The sequence below is a fragment of the Aedes albopictus genome, chromosome 3 (genome assembly GCF_035046485.1).
Source record: "Aedes albopictus strain Foshan chromosome 3, AalbF5, whole genome shotgun sequence".
Classification (NCBI taxonomy): domain Eukaryota; kingdom Metazoa; phylum Arthropoda; class Insecta; order Diptera; family Culicidae; genus Aedes; species Aedes albopictus.
In genome coordinates, this window is record NC_085138.1 from 327,025,686 (window position 1) to 327,044,044 (window position 18,359).

The following is an 18,359-nucleotide window of genomic DNA, read 5'->3' on the forward strand; positions in this document are numbered from 1 at the left end:
TAGAGGCAATTCATCAAAAACTTTTCTGCCCATGATCGCATAGTTGACGTAACCACCATTGACAATGTCAGCATTCACAAGCTAATATCTAACGCATGTGAATGATTGTGACCAGTTTTATTCAATAGAGCACAAGATCTAACCACTAGCTAGATGTCAACGTGAAAAAAAATCTTAAACTTTTCATTAATCATTGTAAAAAATGCAAAAGTGTGTTGAAAACAACCGTGGCGCTTACGTCAACTATGCGATTATGGGCAGTTTTGCCCGGTGTCTTTTTATGAGCACACTGCCACCTACTGGTAGAACCGCGCGAGACACTGTCGGCCATGATGCATTTCGATTTGACGTTGGTGTAACACGCACACTACAACACAAATCGCCAGTAATTTTCGTTTGCATCATTCAGCAATGTGTACACTGGCAAACGTTAAAGCGATAGAACACTAGCGCCACTAGTGGAAGTATCGCGGAAAACAAATGAAATTTGAATTGATCGTTAAATGCATGTGCCAAGCCGTTTTAAAGAGTATTACGTCTGTTTGTCTGTGGCAACACTGTCTATAACACTGAGTGCATATTTAAACAGCATATGATATTTAGTGTTGACCACACATACCTATGAAGAACAACTTTCCTGGAATGGAGATTTTTTTATTATCGTACAAATTGGGCCAAAAGGTCTCAGGATTTGGTAAGCCTAAGAAAGCTTAATGCTACGCTAAACTAAGCTTTGTCACGAGATAACCATCATGTTGTGTTCCGAAGGTCTGCAGTGAAATTCACTTACCCTACTACCTCAAACCATCAGGTAAATCATCTGTTTTGGTGTGACTATGCAGCCGAAGATAATCTTTGCGCTAATGGTGGGTACACAATCATCATCATCATTAATTATCGTGGAAGGAGTATTCTTGCAGGAATTCCATTTATGAATTCAGCAAGAATTCTTCCAAAGATTCCTCCGACAATTATTTTAGAAAGTATGTATTTCTGTCCATGTACATGTTCAGAATTTCAAATACCTAATTTTTAAAATAATTTTATAGAAATAAGATTTTTAAAGAATATTCCAGGCAGGATTTCAGCAAGAATTCCTCCAAATATTCCTCCAGATATCCCTTGAGAATGTATTCCTGATCAATTTTTTGATAATTTTTCCAGAGATTCCTACATATAAATTCTCAGGAATTCCTTAGGACTTCTTCATGAGTTTCTCAAGAAATTTCTCAACATATTCATCTTGAAATTAGTCCACGAGTAGTTTCAAATATTTTTCCTCCTTCCTTTTATAAATTTCTTTTAAAAAATCTGTAGGACTTTCTCCAGGAGATTTTACAGGAATCCCACCAAAGATTACTTCAAAAGATGCAATTCCAGGAGAATTTGTTCACAGAGATTCGGATATTCTTTCGGAAATTCTTCTGAAGGTTTCCTTTAAAAATCCAGATTTTTTTAAACTCTTTCAGAAATTATTGTTGGAGTGTCTCCAGAATTTCCTTCAGATTACTCCATATATTCAGGGATTCTCTCAGGCATTTATTCAGATTTTCCTCTGGAAATTTCCACCAAGGATATTCCAGCAGAAGTTTCTACAGAATATTTATCAGAATTTCACGAAACTGTGAAAAATTAGCATAAGTTGAAATTCACGAATAAAAAGAAAAAAATACTAAAGATTATCTCAGCAATTCCTCCACACTTACTCCGACTCTATTCAGTGGTATTTTTCAATGAATTTTTCATGAATACCTGCATGCATACCTGCATAGGGATCTCCAGTTCAGCCTGGTTCTCTAAAAAAATACCACACGTTTTTTTTACAGGGTTTCCTTCAGAAATATCTCCAAGTAGTCATAAGGGGTTTTCATATACTAATCGCATCAGAACCTGTTTAAGAAATTCATTTAATATTTCCTCCAGAGGTTTTTCTTGGAGTTCTTTCAAGAATTTCTTCAAAATATTTTCTAGGGATTCTTCAGAAATTAATTAAGGAATTTCTCAAGGAATTCATCCAATACCTTTGTTTGCAACTCCGGCAAAATTTGTTTAGAGATTACTTCAAAAATCCCTCTTTGGACTTCTGCAGGAATCCCTCCAGAAATTGCTCAAGCAATTTTTCTTTGGAACTACTTCCACAGTTCCTCCAGAAGTTCCTCATGATTTTTTTTTTCTACTGGGAATTATAGAGATATCTTAAGGATTCATAGTTTCTTCAGATAATCTCCCAGGCATTAATTCAGGAATTCCTCCACACATAACTTCCGAAATTGCTTCACAGGTTTTTGTGTAGCAATCTCTTCAGAATTTTTTTCCTAGCAATCTTCAAAGGTTTCTTTAGAAATTCTTCAGGGATTCATTTAAGAATCTAGACTCAAGAACTTTCCAGTATTTTTGTGTGATTTCTAGAAGAGCTCCTGAAAAAAAAAGCCCTGGAGAAATATCCTAATTCTGCAGGAAGGAATCCCAGGATATATATCTGACGAAACCGCTGGAGCAAATTTAAAAACAAATCCGTTTTTTGTTTAAATTGCTTAAAAAAAGTACTGAACCGATTATGATGAAATAATATGCTGTTCCTGGTTAAAAAAAATTTACTATTTTTGTGCACGCAATCAAAAGTTTTAATTATTTTGTGTGTCTCACTTTTTTGGAGTTTTGTCTTTATTTCAGTTATTGCTTTCAGGAGTCCTTCCTGGAGGACTTCGTGCAGAACGTGCTTGAAGAATCTCAGCAAGACTTCTTGGAAAATTCCTAAGCAATTTGAAGAGGATTCCCAGTAAGAATACGAAGAGAAATTCCAAAAGGGTCCTTAAAGAAATTCTGAAGGAATTCCTGAATCAAAGAAACTCTGTGCGAATGTTTGCTGGATTAATCTCGTCAAGGAGAAATCCCAGCAAGAATTTCCCAAGGTAATCACAGAGAAGTTCTTGGATGAACTCCTGGAGGAATCCTTGAGAAATCTCTGAAGGAACTGCATCATACAATTTTGGAGGTAATTTCCAAGAGGAATTTGTGGACATTTTTTTAGGAGTGATACGGCGTAAGATCCACCATAACCAGTTTTGGTTTCGTAATTTTCCAGCTTGGTTGATTTAAATGCAGGAAAATTATAGGATCAAAATTTGGTTTGCTTTTCTGTGTTTTGTTTTATTTTTGTATTTTGTTTTTTCACTACTAATACACCATTTGTTTCTGTGTTATTTGCTTGATTTTAACTTCAACTTCAATAAAATAACCATTTGTTTCAGCGCCGTTCAGGTAAATAAGTTGTAATTTTAATGTAGGTCAATTGAAATTCTATGTATCATAATCATAATAATTATTGTTTCAGGTAAAATCAGGTAATTGGGCAACTATATGATTAAATATATTTAAATTGCATGATACTTGGGATATTTTGGGGGGGTAGCCTAAGGAAGCTAAATGAACTGGTTTCTGGACAAATGCTCGTGGGGTGGCCAGACTTTATCACGAGATAACAACCATCATATTGTCTTCCGAAGGTCTCCAGTAAATTTTGCTTACCCTGCTACAACAAACGATCAGGTAGATCATTCTCTTTCGGTATGATTCTGCAGCCATAGGTAATCCTTGCGCTGATGGTGGGTACACAATCATGTGGGCTTCGTGGCCGTGCGGTTAGCGGCGGCAGTCGTCTAAGCGTATCGTAAGCTTGGGTTCGATTCTCGCTCCAGTCGGTGGAAACTTTTCGTCAAACGAAAAATTCACCACTGGACCACTGGGTGTACTGTGTTGCCCGTTGTCTAGTGTAAGTAATGTGTTCAGTCTGTGCAGCCTCTGGCTGAAGACGGTGTGAATTGTCTTTATCATCATCATCATCATTTTTTTAGGGTTGATACACAAATTATGTCACGCAAAAATCGACCTCCCTATGTCACACTTTTTGTACGGGACTTTAATTTTTTTGTAAGGATTGTCACGTTCTGCAAAACTCCCCTCCTTCCTAAAACCGTGACGTAACTTGTGTACGTCCCCATTAATTTCATGTAGAAATCTAAAAATATTTTCTGTACAATTCTTAGTGGGCATTTTTAAAGAATGGACGAATTTTTGAAAAAAATGTCTTAAGACTCCTCCACAAATGGCTAATGGGGAATTCTCCTAGGGGGTTTCTCCTAGTTATCCTATGCAAGTCCGTCCTGTGCTTCTTCCAAGGATTGCTATGGAAGTCCCCCTCGTGATTTTTTTTTCCAGATTTCTCTCTGTCGAATACTAACAGAAATTCCTGCTACTTAGAATTCCCTCAGATATTGCGGATATTACCCCGTAATAGACTCACACGCGGAAAATTCTGTCCCATCAAAATATTCTCCCACCGCTTTTACCATAGATTGGGTTTTGACCCCGCCAACAATAACATCATTGAACGCACACTCTCGGTTGGTGCAATTAATGAATGGTTCGTTTAGCTGCTAACTGGCATGCAAACTGACGTGTGAGTATTTATTTTTCTCTTCGAAGATTTGCTCAAAAGTCTATCAACGAATAAAAAATGCAATAAAAAATGCAATATCCCTGCTAAGATTTCTTCAGGAATTCTTAAATAATTTCAATTAAGACTTCTTCCGTAATTGCCCTTAGGAGTTCTCTAAGCAATTCCCTGGGGAATCTCAGCAAGACTTCCTGGTGCATTCTACCATAGATTCCTAAATCTAGCAGCAGGATGCCTGGAGCAACCCCCGCAAAGAATTATCAAGTGGATTACCAATTGGAGTTACTGGGTCAATTCTTAGAAACAATATTTGTAGAAGATGCGAAAATTTTAAATTTTACGGGTTAACGTTAAGCCTCTTGTCGGCTCAATTATGTCCATGTGGCGCCCGAGCCTTCCAAATAAACGAATAAGTAAAAAACAAACGGGAATACCTTGTACAGGGTGTGGCAGGAAAAAATACGAAAATTTCCAGGCACTATTACACCCTAAACACAGACAAACAGACGTAACACTCTGATGATTCCCATCGTACACCGATTTAACGGTCTTTTTCAAAATTTGATTATTGGCCAACTGCCCAACCGTGGCGCTCGCATAGTTTTTGTTCGAGTTTGACGTTTGCTCACTACCGCCACCTAGTTGGTGGTCGGCCAAACATATGGGATATATATGATTATTTTTGCGTGACAGTGTATCAGTCAATGTCAATATTCTAGCACTGCAAAATAAAAATAAACATATTTGATGTTTAACATGTGGTGATGTAAGCCTAATAAGCGGGTATCAGTAAACTGCGCGCCCAATGGTCATTAAACAAACTGACTATAACGGTAAAAAAATAGCTTAAATTCGATGAACAACCAGACCACACTGATGCAGAGCCATGTAGTTTCACATACTAGATGAAATAAGTACATATATTTGATGATATTGTAGAGAAAATTAAAAATTTTGTTTTATCAGATACGAAATTTAGCGACCTGTGTGCTTTTCTGCGGTTTGAAAATTCTGATTGTCTTTAGCTTCAGGCGCCGCCCTGTAAAGGTTAGTGATCAAAATGGGAATATTTTTGATTAACTTTTCAGAAAACTAGCCTATTAGAGACCATGGAACGTTGAAACATAGATTGGTTAATGTCAAATGGACGAAAATAAGGTTTGAAGTTGAAAAACACTTTCGCATTTTTTCCTGCCGCATATTGTAGGATTTATGTACTCACTTGATTCCGAATTGAGCTGAAAATATTGATCATCATCTTTTTTAACATCAGATGTATATCTAGATTGAATACAATCCACAAAACTCATTGCAATCTGGAATTGCCAAAAAAGAAACATAACACAATTATCACTTTATATTTGTACACACTTGCTTGCTCTCACCAAACAAATCAGCAATGCCTTGGAAAACGCCAACATAGTCCAATGGAAACACATAATCACACCCTCAGCAACAACACTGCTCGTCCTTTCAGCTTCAGTTCAAACTACTTAATGAGACATGGTAACAATTAAAGCAACTTTTATAGCAAAAGTGCAAAGAAACCATCCAGAGAATAGAGGATCATCTTTTCTAGAATTCGCCAATACTAGCCCATGTAACATACACTGCACATCTAATCCTTTTGTCATTGAATAAGCGGACGTTGACAGCCACGGGAATCGCACAAATCTGCTAACTGAATCGAAACTTTTAGCTTTGCTACTCTGCACAGTGGCGGGCCTCCATACAAAAGTCGGACAAAACCTCAAATGTTAACCGAAATTGCTAAAATTCACAGGTTATGATAATTTTAGTTCCCTAAATCTATTTCTGATATGGAACTTATCATATATTTTGATTTTACTATATTAGGGTGGTTCAAAATTTTGAAATCTGCTGATTATGGAAAGCATGTAAAAATAATCGATAAGAAGCTATCACGATGTGCTTTCTGAGCGTAGGTTTTGATTAACCTTTTAATTTGGGGGTTCTTAAATCATGTACAGTCAGGTCTTTTTTTACGCGGTTTTCATTTACGCGGCCGCGTAAAAAAAAAACTCCATACAAAAAAATTTCATCGTCTTATTTTTGCATGATTCGTCGAGAAATGGTGAGACTTTTTTTACGCGGTTTTTCGAATTTTGGACGTATCCCCCGCGTAAAAAAAAACCTGACTGTATTGGTATTGAAATAAACTACAATTGTGTATTTGTTGTTGTTAGGGTGGTCCAAAATCTTCTAAACTACATAAATCATTAGAAAAAATCGTTTATCTACGTTTTCTTTCAATGGATCAATTCAGATACACACCAATGTTGGCTGACTAGACGTGGTTTATTCTCAGGGATTGCCCATAGAACACGTGACATTTTACGGTGGGTGCACGAAGGTGTGTTTATTCAATCGTTATGGGCTCAGATAGTCTAATATAGTGAGCTGCGTAAAATTTGAACTGCTTTTCATCAATCTCGTTTCAACAACTTCATATATGCTCTTCCGAGTTTGGATTGTAAGGTATATCGATCCCTGCTATCACTTGTCGAAGCAACCAAAACAACCCTGTCTATAAAGAATTGGCAATTCATATTCGCAATATTGAAGGGAGTTTTTGATAAACGATTATCGGAGATCGGTAATCGTATTTATGAACAGTAGACTTCCAGCAAATATTTTTAAAATCTTTATCACTTTGTGTGTCCTTCAGTAGAAATGTGATTAACGAAACTGCATGAATAACATACAATTTAACTTCAAGTTTAGAAAACCAATATAAAGGGTTTCACTAAAGAGCATAAAATGTTCGTTTCATAAAATTGCGATTAAAATATTCAAAGATTGCATTGGTGATCGCGACGTTTACACAGAAAAATATTTACAGTACGTTTAACGCCGTTTAGTGAATTCCTTTTATATTTTATAGATGATTGTTGCTTTGAACTATCACTACAGTACAGTGCGTGTAGAAAAGAAACACGTAGATGTCGACGAATTTGTGTCACTATATATTGAAACTTCGATAGGAGTTCTTGAAGAGATTGCTTCCAAGGTTGTAAATATAAAATATTTACAATAAAATAAATTAATAAAATAAAATAATATTAAAAAAATAATAATAATAAAAATGTTAAAGCAGTGGCCATTACATTAGCAGACATACCCACACCCCCCATGACCATCTGACTTGGTGAAAGTCACTTACAAGAATGAAAATAACACTAAATTGTTAGTATTCTGAAGTCAATTTGAACTATGTTAAGATAAAATTTAAACTTCAAACAATACCACTTCCTCCACAACCATGCGAGTCCATTGTGACCTGATAGCAAAAAAAAACATTTGTTTTTCGCGCTTAGCGCAAAAATGCGCAAACAGTGACCTATATAGCCAAAAACTAGACAAAATTGCACGTCAGATCCAGAATACGGCGTCGTTTTCTGGTGTTTCCTAAACAAGTACTAGATCTCTTTAATACGAAGTTTTTCTCCAAAATTTCATAAAAGTCAATATGTTTGCATATTGTCAAAACATAATAATTTTGTGATGGAATTCCAAACAATCCCTGAAATGTAATGGTTATTCATATCCAAAAACACAAAAAAAATTATCACATTATTCAAGTCTTCCTAACTTTTTTTTTTTTTTTTTTTTTTTTTTTTTTATAATCTTTATTAGTATCTCAATCAATTTTTACATTCTTCAACTTAATCTAGGTGTTCTGTGTATTATAACACACTATCATCCTAATTTGGTGAAATAAATTTAAGCTATTATCAATACTAATTAATAACATATTACATTTCATTTGCTGTAGCAGTTCAGATTTTTTGCAGGCTTTATTTTTCACCTGCGTGTCAGAAATACATTTTTTTCAACTTATCCTAACCCTAACCCACCTTAAACTAATTATACAAAGAGCTAATCGTAGCAATAGAAGACTGCAACGATTTTTGACGAAAGTTGGTAATGATTTTAGTTGACATCTGTTCCAATGTTTCAATATTAGAAATTTGATGCAACTCATTAGTGCTATACCAGGGAGGCAACTTCAGAATCATTTTCAAAATTTTATTTTGAATCCTCTGAAGTTGCTTCTTTCTGGTATTGCAACAGCTCGACCATATTGGGACAGCGTACAACATGGCCGGTCTGAAAATTTGTTTATAAATCAAAAATTTGTTTTTGCGACAAAGTTTTGATTTTCTATTAATAAGTGGGTATAAACACTTAATGTATTTATTGCACTTAGTTTGAATGCTTTCTATGTGGTTTTTAAAAGCTAAGTTTTTATCTAGTAAGAGCCCTAGATACTTAACTTCTTCCGACCAATTTATTGGAGTTCCCCTCATAGTGACAACATGTCTACTTGAGGGTTTCAAATAAAGAGCTCTTGGCTTATGTGGGAATATGATAAGTTGAGTTTTGGAAGCATTTGGAGAAATCTTCCATTTTTGCAAATAAGAAGAAAAAATATCTAAACTTTTTTGCAATCTACTACAAATGACACGCAAACTTCGCCCCTTGGCTGAGATTCCTGTGTCATCTGCAAATAACGATTTTTGACATCCCTGTGCCAAATCAGGTAAGTCGGAGGTAAAAATATTGTATAAGATTGGTCCCAGTATGCTGCCTTGTGGAACACCAGCTCTTACAGGTAATCTATCTGACTTGGAATTTTGATAATTTACCTGAAGTGTTCGATCCGATAAATAGTTTTGAATAATTTTAATAATGTATAGTGGAAAATTAAAATGTTTCAATTTTACGATCAAGCCTTCGTGCCAAACACTATCGAATGCTTTTTCTATGTCAAGAAGTGCTACACCAGTGGAGTAACCTTCAGATTTATTGGAACGAATGAAATTCGTTACCCGTAAAAGTTGATGAGTAGTCGAATGACCATGGCGGAATCCGAACTGCTCATTGGCAAAAATAGAATTTTCATCGATATGAATCATCATTCTATTTAAAATAAGTTTTTCAAAAAGTTTACTGATAGATGACAGTAAGCTAATTGGACGATAACTAGAAGCTTCGGCAGGATTTTTGTCAGGCTTCAAAATTGGAACAACTTTAGCATTTTTCCATTTTTCAGGAAAATATGCTAACTGAAAACATTTGTTAAATATATTAACCAAAAATGATAAGCAACTTTCTGGAAGTTTTTTGATGAGAATATAGAAAATTCCGTCATCACCCGGAGCTTTCATATTCTTAAACTTCTTTATAATAGATCTCACTTCGTCCAAATCAGTGCCCAATGAATTGTCGAAAATGTTCTCATGATTGAGAATGTTTTCGAATTCGCGGGCAACCTGATGTTCTATTGGACTAGTGAGACCTATACTGAAATTATGCGCACTTTCAAACTGTTTGGCAAGTTTTTGAGCTTTTTCAGAATTAGTTAATAATATTTTGTTATCCTCTTTCAGCGCAGGAATAGGCTTCTGAGGTTTTTTCAAAATTTTTGTCAATTTCCAAAACGGCTTAGAGCCGGGGTTTAATTGAGAAACTTTATTTGCAAAATTTTTGTTTCTCAATTCGGTGAAACGTTTTTTAATTTCCTTCTGAAGATCCTGCCAGATTACTTTCAAAGCAGGATCTCGAGTTCGTTGGAATTGTCTTCTTCTCACGTTTTTAAGACGGATCAGAAGTTTCAGATCGTCGTCAATAATAACTGAGTCGAATTTGACTTCACACTTTGGTATTGATGCGCTTCTAGCTTCGACTATAGTACTAGTCAAAGTTTCAAGGGCGTTGTCAATATCAAAATGTGTTTCCAATGAAACATTAACATCTAAATGGCTATCGATGTATGTTTTATATGCTTCCCAGTCAGCTCTGTGATAATTGAAAGTAGAGCTGATGGGATTAAAAATCGCTTCATAGGAAATTTGAAATGTTACAGGAAGATGGTCAGAATCAAAGTCAGCATGAGTAACCAATTGGCTACAATGCTGACTTGAGTCAGTTAAGACCAAATCAATTGTTGAGGGATTTCTAGCAGAAGAAAAACAAGTGGGGCTATCGGGATATAGAATAGAAAAATATCCTGAAGAGCACTGATCAAATAAAATCCTGCCGTTTGAATTGGACTGAAGATTATTCCACGAGCGGTGTTTCGCATTAAAATCACCAATTATGAAAAATTTGGACCTGTTGCGAGTTAATTTTTGCAAATCAGATTTAAGAAAATCTATTTGCTGGCCAGTGCATTGAAAAGGCAAGTAGGCCGCAATGAAAGTATGTTTACCAAAGTTTGTTTCAACAGAAACACCCAAAGTTTCAAAAACTTTGGTTTCGAATGATGAAAAAATTTGGTGCTTGATGCGCCTGTCAACGATGATAGCAACTCCACCACATGCTCCATCTAGGCGATCATTTCTATAAATAAAATAGTTTGGGTTTCGTTTGATTGAAGACCCAGGTTTTAGATAAGTTTCAGTAATAACTGCAATATGCACATTATTAACTGTTAAAAAATGGAATAGCTCATCCTCTTTACCATTTAGAGAACGAGCATTCCAATTAAAAATGTTCAAAAATTTATTTGGATCCATTACCAAAACGTAATCCAATTACTATTTTATTTGTAAATTTAACTCCAACTTGGACTGCTTCAGCCATAGTTTGAGTTTTGAACATTGCATCAATCATTTGTTGCAATTGTTCAGATAAAAAGTCAAAATCGGAAGCAGACATGCCTGAATCACGTGCATTTTCCGTATTTGATGTTTGGTGATAGGAATTATTTGAATTTTGTTTACCCGCAGCCACATGGGCATAGGTAGCTCGATTCGTTTGAACAAAATTAGAAATATTACTCACTCCACTGCTGGAGGGTAGATTATTCGCTCGAAGGTTTGTTTGGTGGTTAACTACCTCCGGCGAATAGGTACGAGCGGTATGAAAATTATTCAACCGATTGTTGATGGAAGAATTTGTGTTAGAAATTCTACCTGCAGAGTTTCGGGTACGACTAGCGTTCCCATTCATCTGCCGGGCACGTGATTCGACAACTTTTTTGCGGATAGGGCAATCCCAAAAGTTTGACTTATGGTTGCCACCGCAATTCGTACATTTAAACTTCCTGGTATCTTCCCTTACCGGACAGTTGTCCTTGGCGTGAGAAGAACCTCCACAAATCATGCATTTAGCATCCATGTGGCAATGTTTCGTTCCGTGCCCCCAACCTTGGCACTGACGGCACTGAGTTGGGTTCTGGAAATTTCCCCCAGGCTTACGAAAATGTTCCCATGTCACTTGGACAAGAAACATTTTCTTCGCCTTTTCCAAATATTTCAAGTTATTTAGATCACTTTTGTTGAAGTGAACTAAATAAAATTCTTGAGAGATACCCTGCCGAGGATTCTCAGAGCGGGTTCTCTTTTTCATTTTTATTACTTGGACTGGAGTGAATCCAAGTAATAAGTTGAGTTCAGTTTTGATCTCATCAGGTGATTTGTCATCACTAGAGAGACCTTTTAATACGACTTTGAACAAGCGTGCAGACCTGTCGTCGTATGTGAAAAATTTATGCTTCTTCTCAGTAAGGTACTTGAGAAGAAGATCCCGATCTTTCAGGGTTTCCGGCAATACGCGGCAGTCTCCTTTCCTGGCAATTTGGAAGGAAACCTTGATTCCCCTTATGGAGTTCAAGATCTCCTGCCTAAAACCAGCAAATTCACAGACGCTGACCACGATTGGCGGCACCCGTTGTTTTTTAGCAGAAATTGAAGTACCTGGGCTAGAGGCATCCTCAATTTGCTGTTCCGAAAAATTGTTCAGCGTTTCATAAGGATTACTCATTTCAACGAAATTTTCATCCGAAACAATTGTTTTTGTAGAAGGAAGCGGAGAAGCTGAAAGTTCTCCTTTCCTTCTAACTTTGCCGCGTTTAGCGACAGTTTTGAAACCGACTTTTTTGGAAGGAAGCGGTGAATTCAAGGATTCACCCTTCCTTTTGTTCGATGATGCAACCATGATTTAATTTGAAGCGACCTTCCAGGAGGTTTTTTCGCTAATCGGTGTCCAAGTAGGATTACCACCGTTTCACGGAATTTGACTTCCGTAAACGGGTCCAACGAATAATCGAAGGCACGGGTCCAGGCAAGGATCGAAAAGGAATCAGTAGGTATAAATTTAGCGCTGAAAAGTGCTATTGTGGGTAGTACTGAGAAGTACTGTTGAATTGCTTTAGGTAGTAAAACTTCCTGCAGCAGAGAGAGCTTACGTCCGCACAGCACAAGAGTACGATGCGAACTGAAGTCTTCCTAACTTTTACAACGAACTCATGAAGGAAGCTCATAAAATAGAGACAATAAATACTAATATTGTAGCACATAAAACTTCAACTTTGAACAAATCTACAAGACTCAATTTTCGACCAAATGACTTGAAAATTTGGGGTTTTCTTAGTTGAAGTATCTATAATGGAAGAAACATATCAGAAAAATAAAATATTGAAGTCGATTTTTGAGGTTTTGTCCGGCTTCCGGCCACTGTGCTCTGGTATTCTACCGGGAAGAGATGATACAACGTAGGGGATGCTGGCGCTGGTGCAAGATTGGCTGTTCTTGAAGAAAATTGTCATAGAAGTAGGAAAAGCTGGCAACTTCTAATCGAATGGCAGTATCACCTTGCTGGCAAGAATGATATCTGACCGTTAAACATGGTGAATGTTCATTCAGACCACCTTCCCCTAATCTTTGCAATGTAAATAAGTAATTATCCCACAAACATACTTTCCTAGATCGGTAAAATCAACGTTTACAAAGCAAATGCTAACCAATCCAAGTGGAACGAGAGCCCTATTTTAGTTATTAGGTTCCAGATTATTTCCATGTACTCAACAGTACATTCAGTTGTCCTTCATGTAGGTAGTAGGTACATCGCAGCGCATCGTCCCAGCAAACTTGACCATCGCAGAAGCCCATAATAATATATGGGACGGGATGGTGATGCAATTACGTACGCATGAGATGGGAATTAAAGTTAAACGAAAAAAAAAAAAACAAAACAAACTAGATCAGAACCATGTGCGTTGATGCTCCATCCATGCTGTTGCATGATTCGCATGCCGTCCATGGGTAGAGTTAAAGGGTGTAACAACTGGATCAGAGTCAACAAACGGATGGATGGATGGGTTGGGTAGTAATAAGGTTGTTTAACTCTCTGGACATGGTGAAACTTTGTGCTTCTGTTGACCGATGATGGCGCGGGCCCATAGCAATGCAACTTGATTCAAGTTGTGAACGCAAAAGGATGAAAGATATGATGGATTAATTTGAACGTGTGATATCATGAAGATTAACTTTTTAATTCCATTTTAGATCTCAAAAGAGAAAGACTCTACAAAACGGTAGTGGCTTGATTCCTTTTGTCCAACAGATGAAGTTAGTAGTATAATTTTATCAAAATGTATACATGGCTGGGACTGCATAAATTAAAAATGTGCATAAATTAAAAAAAAGCATAAAAAGAGGGAAATTTATGCATAAATTAAGTTTGGGCTTTAATGGGGAAATGTAGTTCGCGATAACAGGTCTCCTGGGCATTTGAGGTGGGGCTACGGGGATTTCCAGAAAGTTCCCAGAGCCTAAGAAAGGAGACTGCAAGGGGCTTCAGAGGCGTTCAGGAGATTCGAGAAGCCTTTAAGGGGCTGTCCATAAACCACGTGGTCATGAGGGGGAGGGGGGGGGGGTCGGGGTTCGGCCAATGACCATTTTGTATGGAAGAAAAAAAAAATGTATGGACTAATGACCACGCGGGGGGTTGGGTTGAGGAGTCCCAAAAAAATGACCACGTGGTTTATGGACAGCCCCTAAGAGCGTTCTGTGAAGATTTGTTGGCGTTTTAATGGGATTACGGGGAGTTCAGAGGCATTTCAATAGTAGTACTAAGGGGTCTTGTACCGACTTTTCGAACCCTCTAAGCAGAATACCCTCTTCGAATGAGTGTTATCAGTTTCGTGCCTTTTAATTCCGCCCTAATTGCTTATTCTTTGACAGATACGCGTATTTCGACTACCACTTGTAATCCAATGGATAGCTGGCACTGAAGAAGATTACAAGTGGTAGTCGAAACACCGACGAACCGACGTGACAGTGGTGATTCAAAACTGTACCCCCCCCCCCAAATTTAACGGTCGACCAGCGGAGCGAGCGAACGCTTCTGTCAAATCAGCGCAGACACGAACCTCTTCGTATATGAATACACGGGGGTTTGGAATCATGCTATCAAAACAACGCGAGCCGTTATAGAGGAGGCGGTAGTGTTCGGCTACTTTCATCATGGCGTCGGGGACAACAAATTTGAATTTATTTGTTGTAGCTGTCACGTCGGTTTGTCGGTGGTTGAAATACGCGTATCTATCAAAGGATAAGCAATTAGGGCGGAATTAAAAGGTACGAAACTGATAACACTCATTCGGAGTACTCAGGGGGTTTCAGGGACGTTTCAAAGGTCTTTAAGAGCAATTCAAGGGATCTCAGGAGCCTTTAATAGTTATTTATGCAACGAGTTGCAAAATGTGGATTTTTACAGCACGAGTCGTACATTTATCCAACGAGGCTTGCCGAGTTGGATAATTATGATGAGTGCTGTAAAAATCGAGTTTTGCAACGAGTTGCATACAACATTTTTTGCAATGACAAAAACTATTCATTGGAATATGATGATTACCATCAGTATCATCGTACTTCCCGGTGACTCAATGGGAATACCCACGTGTTCCATCATGCTAGACATGAAATTTAAATCAAGCAAGCCGTGCTATTACCGTCACAGTTTTCTAAGCTCTTTCCGCGGAGACCGTGGTTGTCAATCAAACAAATGCATTATGGTTCATAATGCAACCCAAATGAGTTGCATTATGAACCATAATGCAATTGTTTGATTCAGTAATGAAAAGTAGGCCGTAGTGATACTGAAACGGCAAGTGAAAAACAAATTTTATAGTGCAGAATCGCAAAAAGTCCTTTGCAAGGGGTTTCAAGGTATTACCACAGACAAACAGACGTAACACTTTTCAAAACGGCTTGGCACATGCATTTAACGATCAATTCAAATTTCATTTGATTAGCGCGATGCTTCCACCAGATGCGCTAGTGTTCGATCGCTTTGACGTTTGCCAGTGTACATTAGACCGTCCCTTATTTTGCAAAATTTAGAAATGTTATAAGTTCGTTAGTGGAAAATGATCGTTTTAGCTAAAAAATAATCGCGTCAAAATTTGAAGTCCGTATCTCAAGGCTAAGTGGTCCCTCAAGGGGCCTAATTGTCAAAAATTGTATGGGACCAAAAAAACATGAAATTTTTTTCGACAAAAAATACGCTATTCTACTAAAACCGGTGATTTTAGGACCCTAGGGGCCAAAAATGTGCTTAGATTTGCGATATCTCTACTCGTTTCCGAGATATTCACAAAAAAAACAATCGAAAAATTAGCATTTTTTACCACTTTTTTTGATTTCGAAGGAAACTTACCCTATTTTGTTCAGTAACTCAAAAATGAGTAGAGATATCGCAATTCTAAGCACTTTTTTTGGTCCACAGTGTAACATTTAGTTAATGTCCCATAAATTAAAATAAATTTCATCCACATTGTATTAGTTTTGCATGTTAGGAGTTAGATTTTTCGTATAAAAAAATTGTAAATAAAACCGCCCATTTACACGCCGTCCGCTACCAACGCCGCCTGACTACCAGCTACCACACGACAGTTGGTATGCATGCCTTGGAGGAAACCCGGCGTTTATAAGAGGGAGAGAGAAGGAAAAAACGATTGGGGGGCTTGATGGAGCTAGAGCTCCATTGCTCAGCCTCTTTTGGACTTGAGCCAGTTCCCAGTACGGACGTAAAATTGAGTCGGTCGAAAGAAAAGTGAATAGAGACAAACCAATAGATATTGTGCGAGTGAGTTCATGAAGTGCCGAAAAGGGTAGGGAGTGAAACTTACTCCGGAAGATTTGCGACTTGATCCCTATCACGGAAAAGCGATCGTTTAATCGGTGCGACACGTGCAAAAATCCGTGAGTTAACTCCGCAGTAGGGGGCTAAGATCTAGTGGTTCCCGTGAATCCGTGAAACCGACGACAAAGCTAAGCAGGCGGACCACCCTAGTGCGCGCGAATTTGTGAGTCGTATCCGAATCGGGGTTTCGAAGATCCGCTAATACCCGCGTGTGTTTCGTGAGTGCCCCATTGCCGGGATTGCATCTCGGCGCCTCCATCCCGACGCCCAAGCTATCACCACCAGCGGCGACGACGCGAGAGGAGCGACGGCGAGGGCCCAACGTAATTCTCCCGAACGGCAGAGTAGGCAGCCCCTGAGGCCAAGAGGTAAGTTGCATGCGAACCTTTTAATGTTATAACAGGGTCCTAAAATCACCGGTTTTAGTAGAATAGCGTATATTTTCGTCGAAAAACAATTTATGTTTTTTTGATCCCATACCATTTTTGACAACTTTAGACCCCTTGAGGGACCACTTATCCTTGAGATACGTACTTCAAATTTTGACACGATCATTTCTTAGCTAAAAAGATCGTTTTCCACAAACGAACTTATAACATTTCCAATTTTTGCAAAATAAGGGACGACCTAGTGTACATGTTGCTGAATGATGCAAACGAAAATTACAGGCGATTTGAGTAGTAGTGTGCGTGTTAGCAAACGTCAAATCGAAATCCTTTAAGAGTTACGTCTGTTTGTCTGTGGTATTACAGAGTCATTTCGAAATCATTTAAGAGAGTTTCAGAGTGTTTAGGAACATTTTAATGGCGTTTCTAAAGGTTTTTGGGGCGTTTCATAGCATTTCTGGGGCGTTTCAAGAGGTATTCAAGTTTCAGGGGGTATATGGACCCTATTGGCACGGTAAAGGCTGGGTATGCTGCGCAATTCAGTTCCCATTGTGATCCACTAGCCTCTGCCCAGCAACTCCTATCCCTACCACCACGCGGTACCGGCCGGAAACTATGAGCAACCTTAGGGAAGATCGGGTAACCAACTCCGGTGGGAACTTTGGTCGTAGGCTGACAGGGAAGGGGGGGGTTTGCTTCGGCAAACCTGAGCGTCTGTTCTCCAGGAGGAGCGGCTCACAACAGCGTCTGATCCCCATGTTAGGGGTGGCTGATCTACGTCCGAGTGCCAGGGAAGGACTCTAAGCTCAACTGTGCACTATGGTCCTCCGGAAAGTAGGGGGTTGGTGTCAGGCCCTACGAGCCAGCCGTAAAAAACCATTGTAACGGAAAATCAGCAACAGAATAATACGAACCGAGACCAACGGCAACGACCCCAGCGAACAAAAAGGACTTGCGATTGGAAACTCGGTACGTGGAACTGCCGATCTCTCAACTTCATTGGGAGCACCCGCATACTCGCCGATCTACTGAAGGACCGCGGGTTCGGCATCGTAGCGCTGCAGGAGGTGTGTTGGACAAGATCCATGGTGCAAACGTTTAGAGGTAATCATACCATCTGCCAGAGCTGCGGCAACACACGCGAGCTGGGAACAGCTTTCATCGTGATGGGTGATATGCAGAGGCGCGTGATCGATTGGTGGCCGATCGACAAAAGAATGTGCAGGTTGAGGATCAAGGGCCGATTCTTCAACTTCAGCATAATAAACGTGCACAGCCCACACTCCGGAAGTACTGATGATGACAAAGACGCATTTTACGCGCAGCTCGAACGCGAGCACGACCGCTGCCCAAGCCACGACGTCAAGATCATCATAGGAGATTTGAACGCTCAGGTAGGCCAGGAGGAGGAATTCAGACCGACGATTGGTAAGTTCAGCGCCCACCAGCAAACGAACGAAAACGGCCTACGACTCATTGATTTCGCCGCCTCCAAAAATATGGCCATACGTAGCACCTTTTTCCAACACAGCCTCCCTTATCGTTACACCTGGAGATCACCA

The 18,359-nt window shown here is 38.7% G+C and overlaps 1 protein-coding gene across 2 annotated transcripts in view; it reads right to left on the reverse strand.

The window, feature by feature from the left end:
* Nucleotides 1–18,359, reverse strand: part of LOC109426877 (mucin-2) — a 39,536-nt gene that overhangs the window by 5,381 nt on the left and 15,796 nt on the right. The window contains exons 1-2 of one of the 2 annotated variants that reach the window (XM_029864973.2): nt 5,842–6,004; nt 5,679–5,772 (exon numbers count right to left, since the gene is read on the reverse strand). The exons of the other annotated variant lie outside the window; for it this stretch is intronic. Coding sequence (XP_029720833.2) covers nt 5,679–5,772; nt 5,842–5,895 — 148 coding nt within the window. The 5' untranslated portion in view covers nt 5,896–6,004. Of the gene's footprint in view, nt 1–5,678; nt 5,773–5,841; nt 6,005–18,359 lie in introns of those variants that run through there. 2 annotated transcript variants of the gene reach the window in all.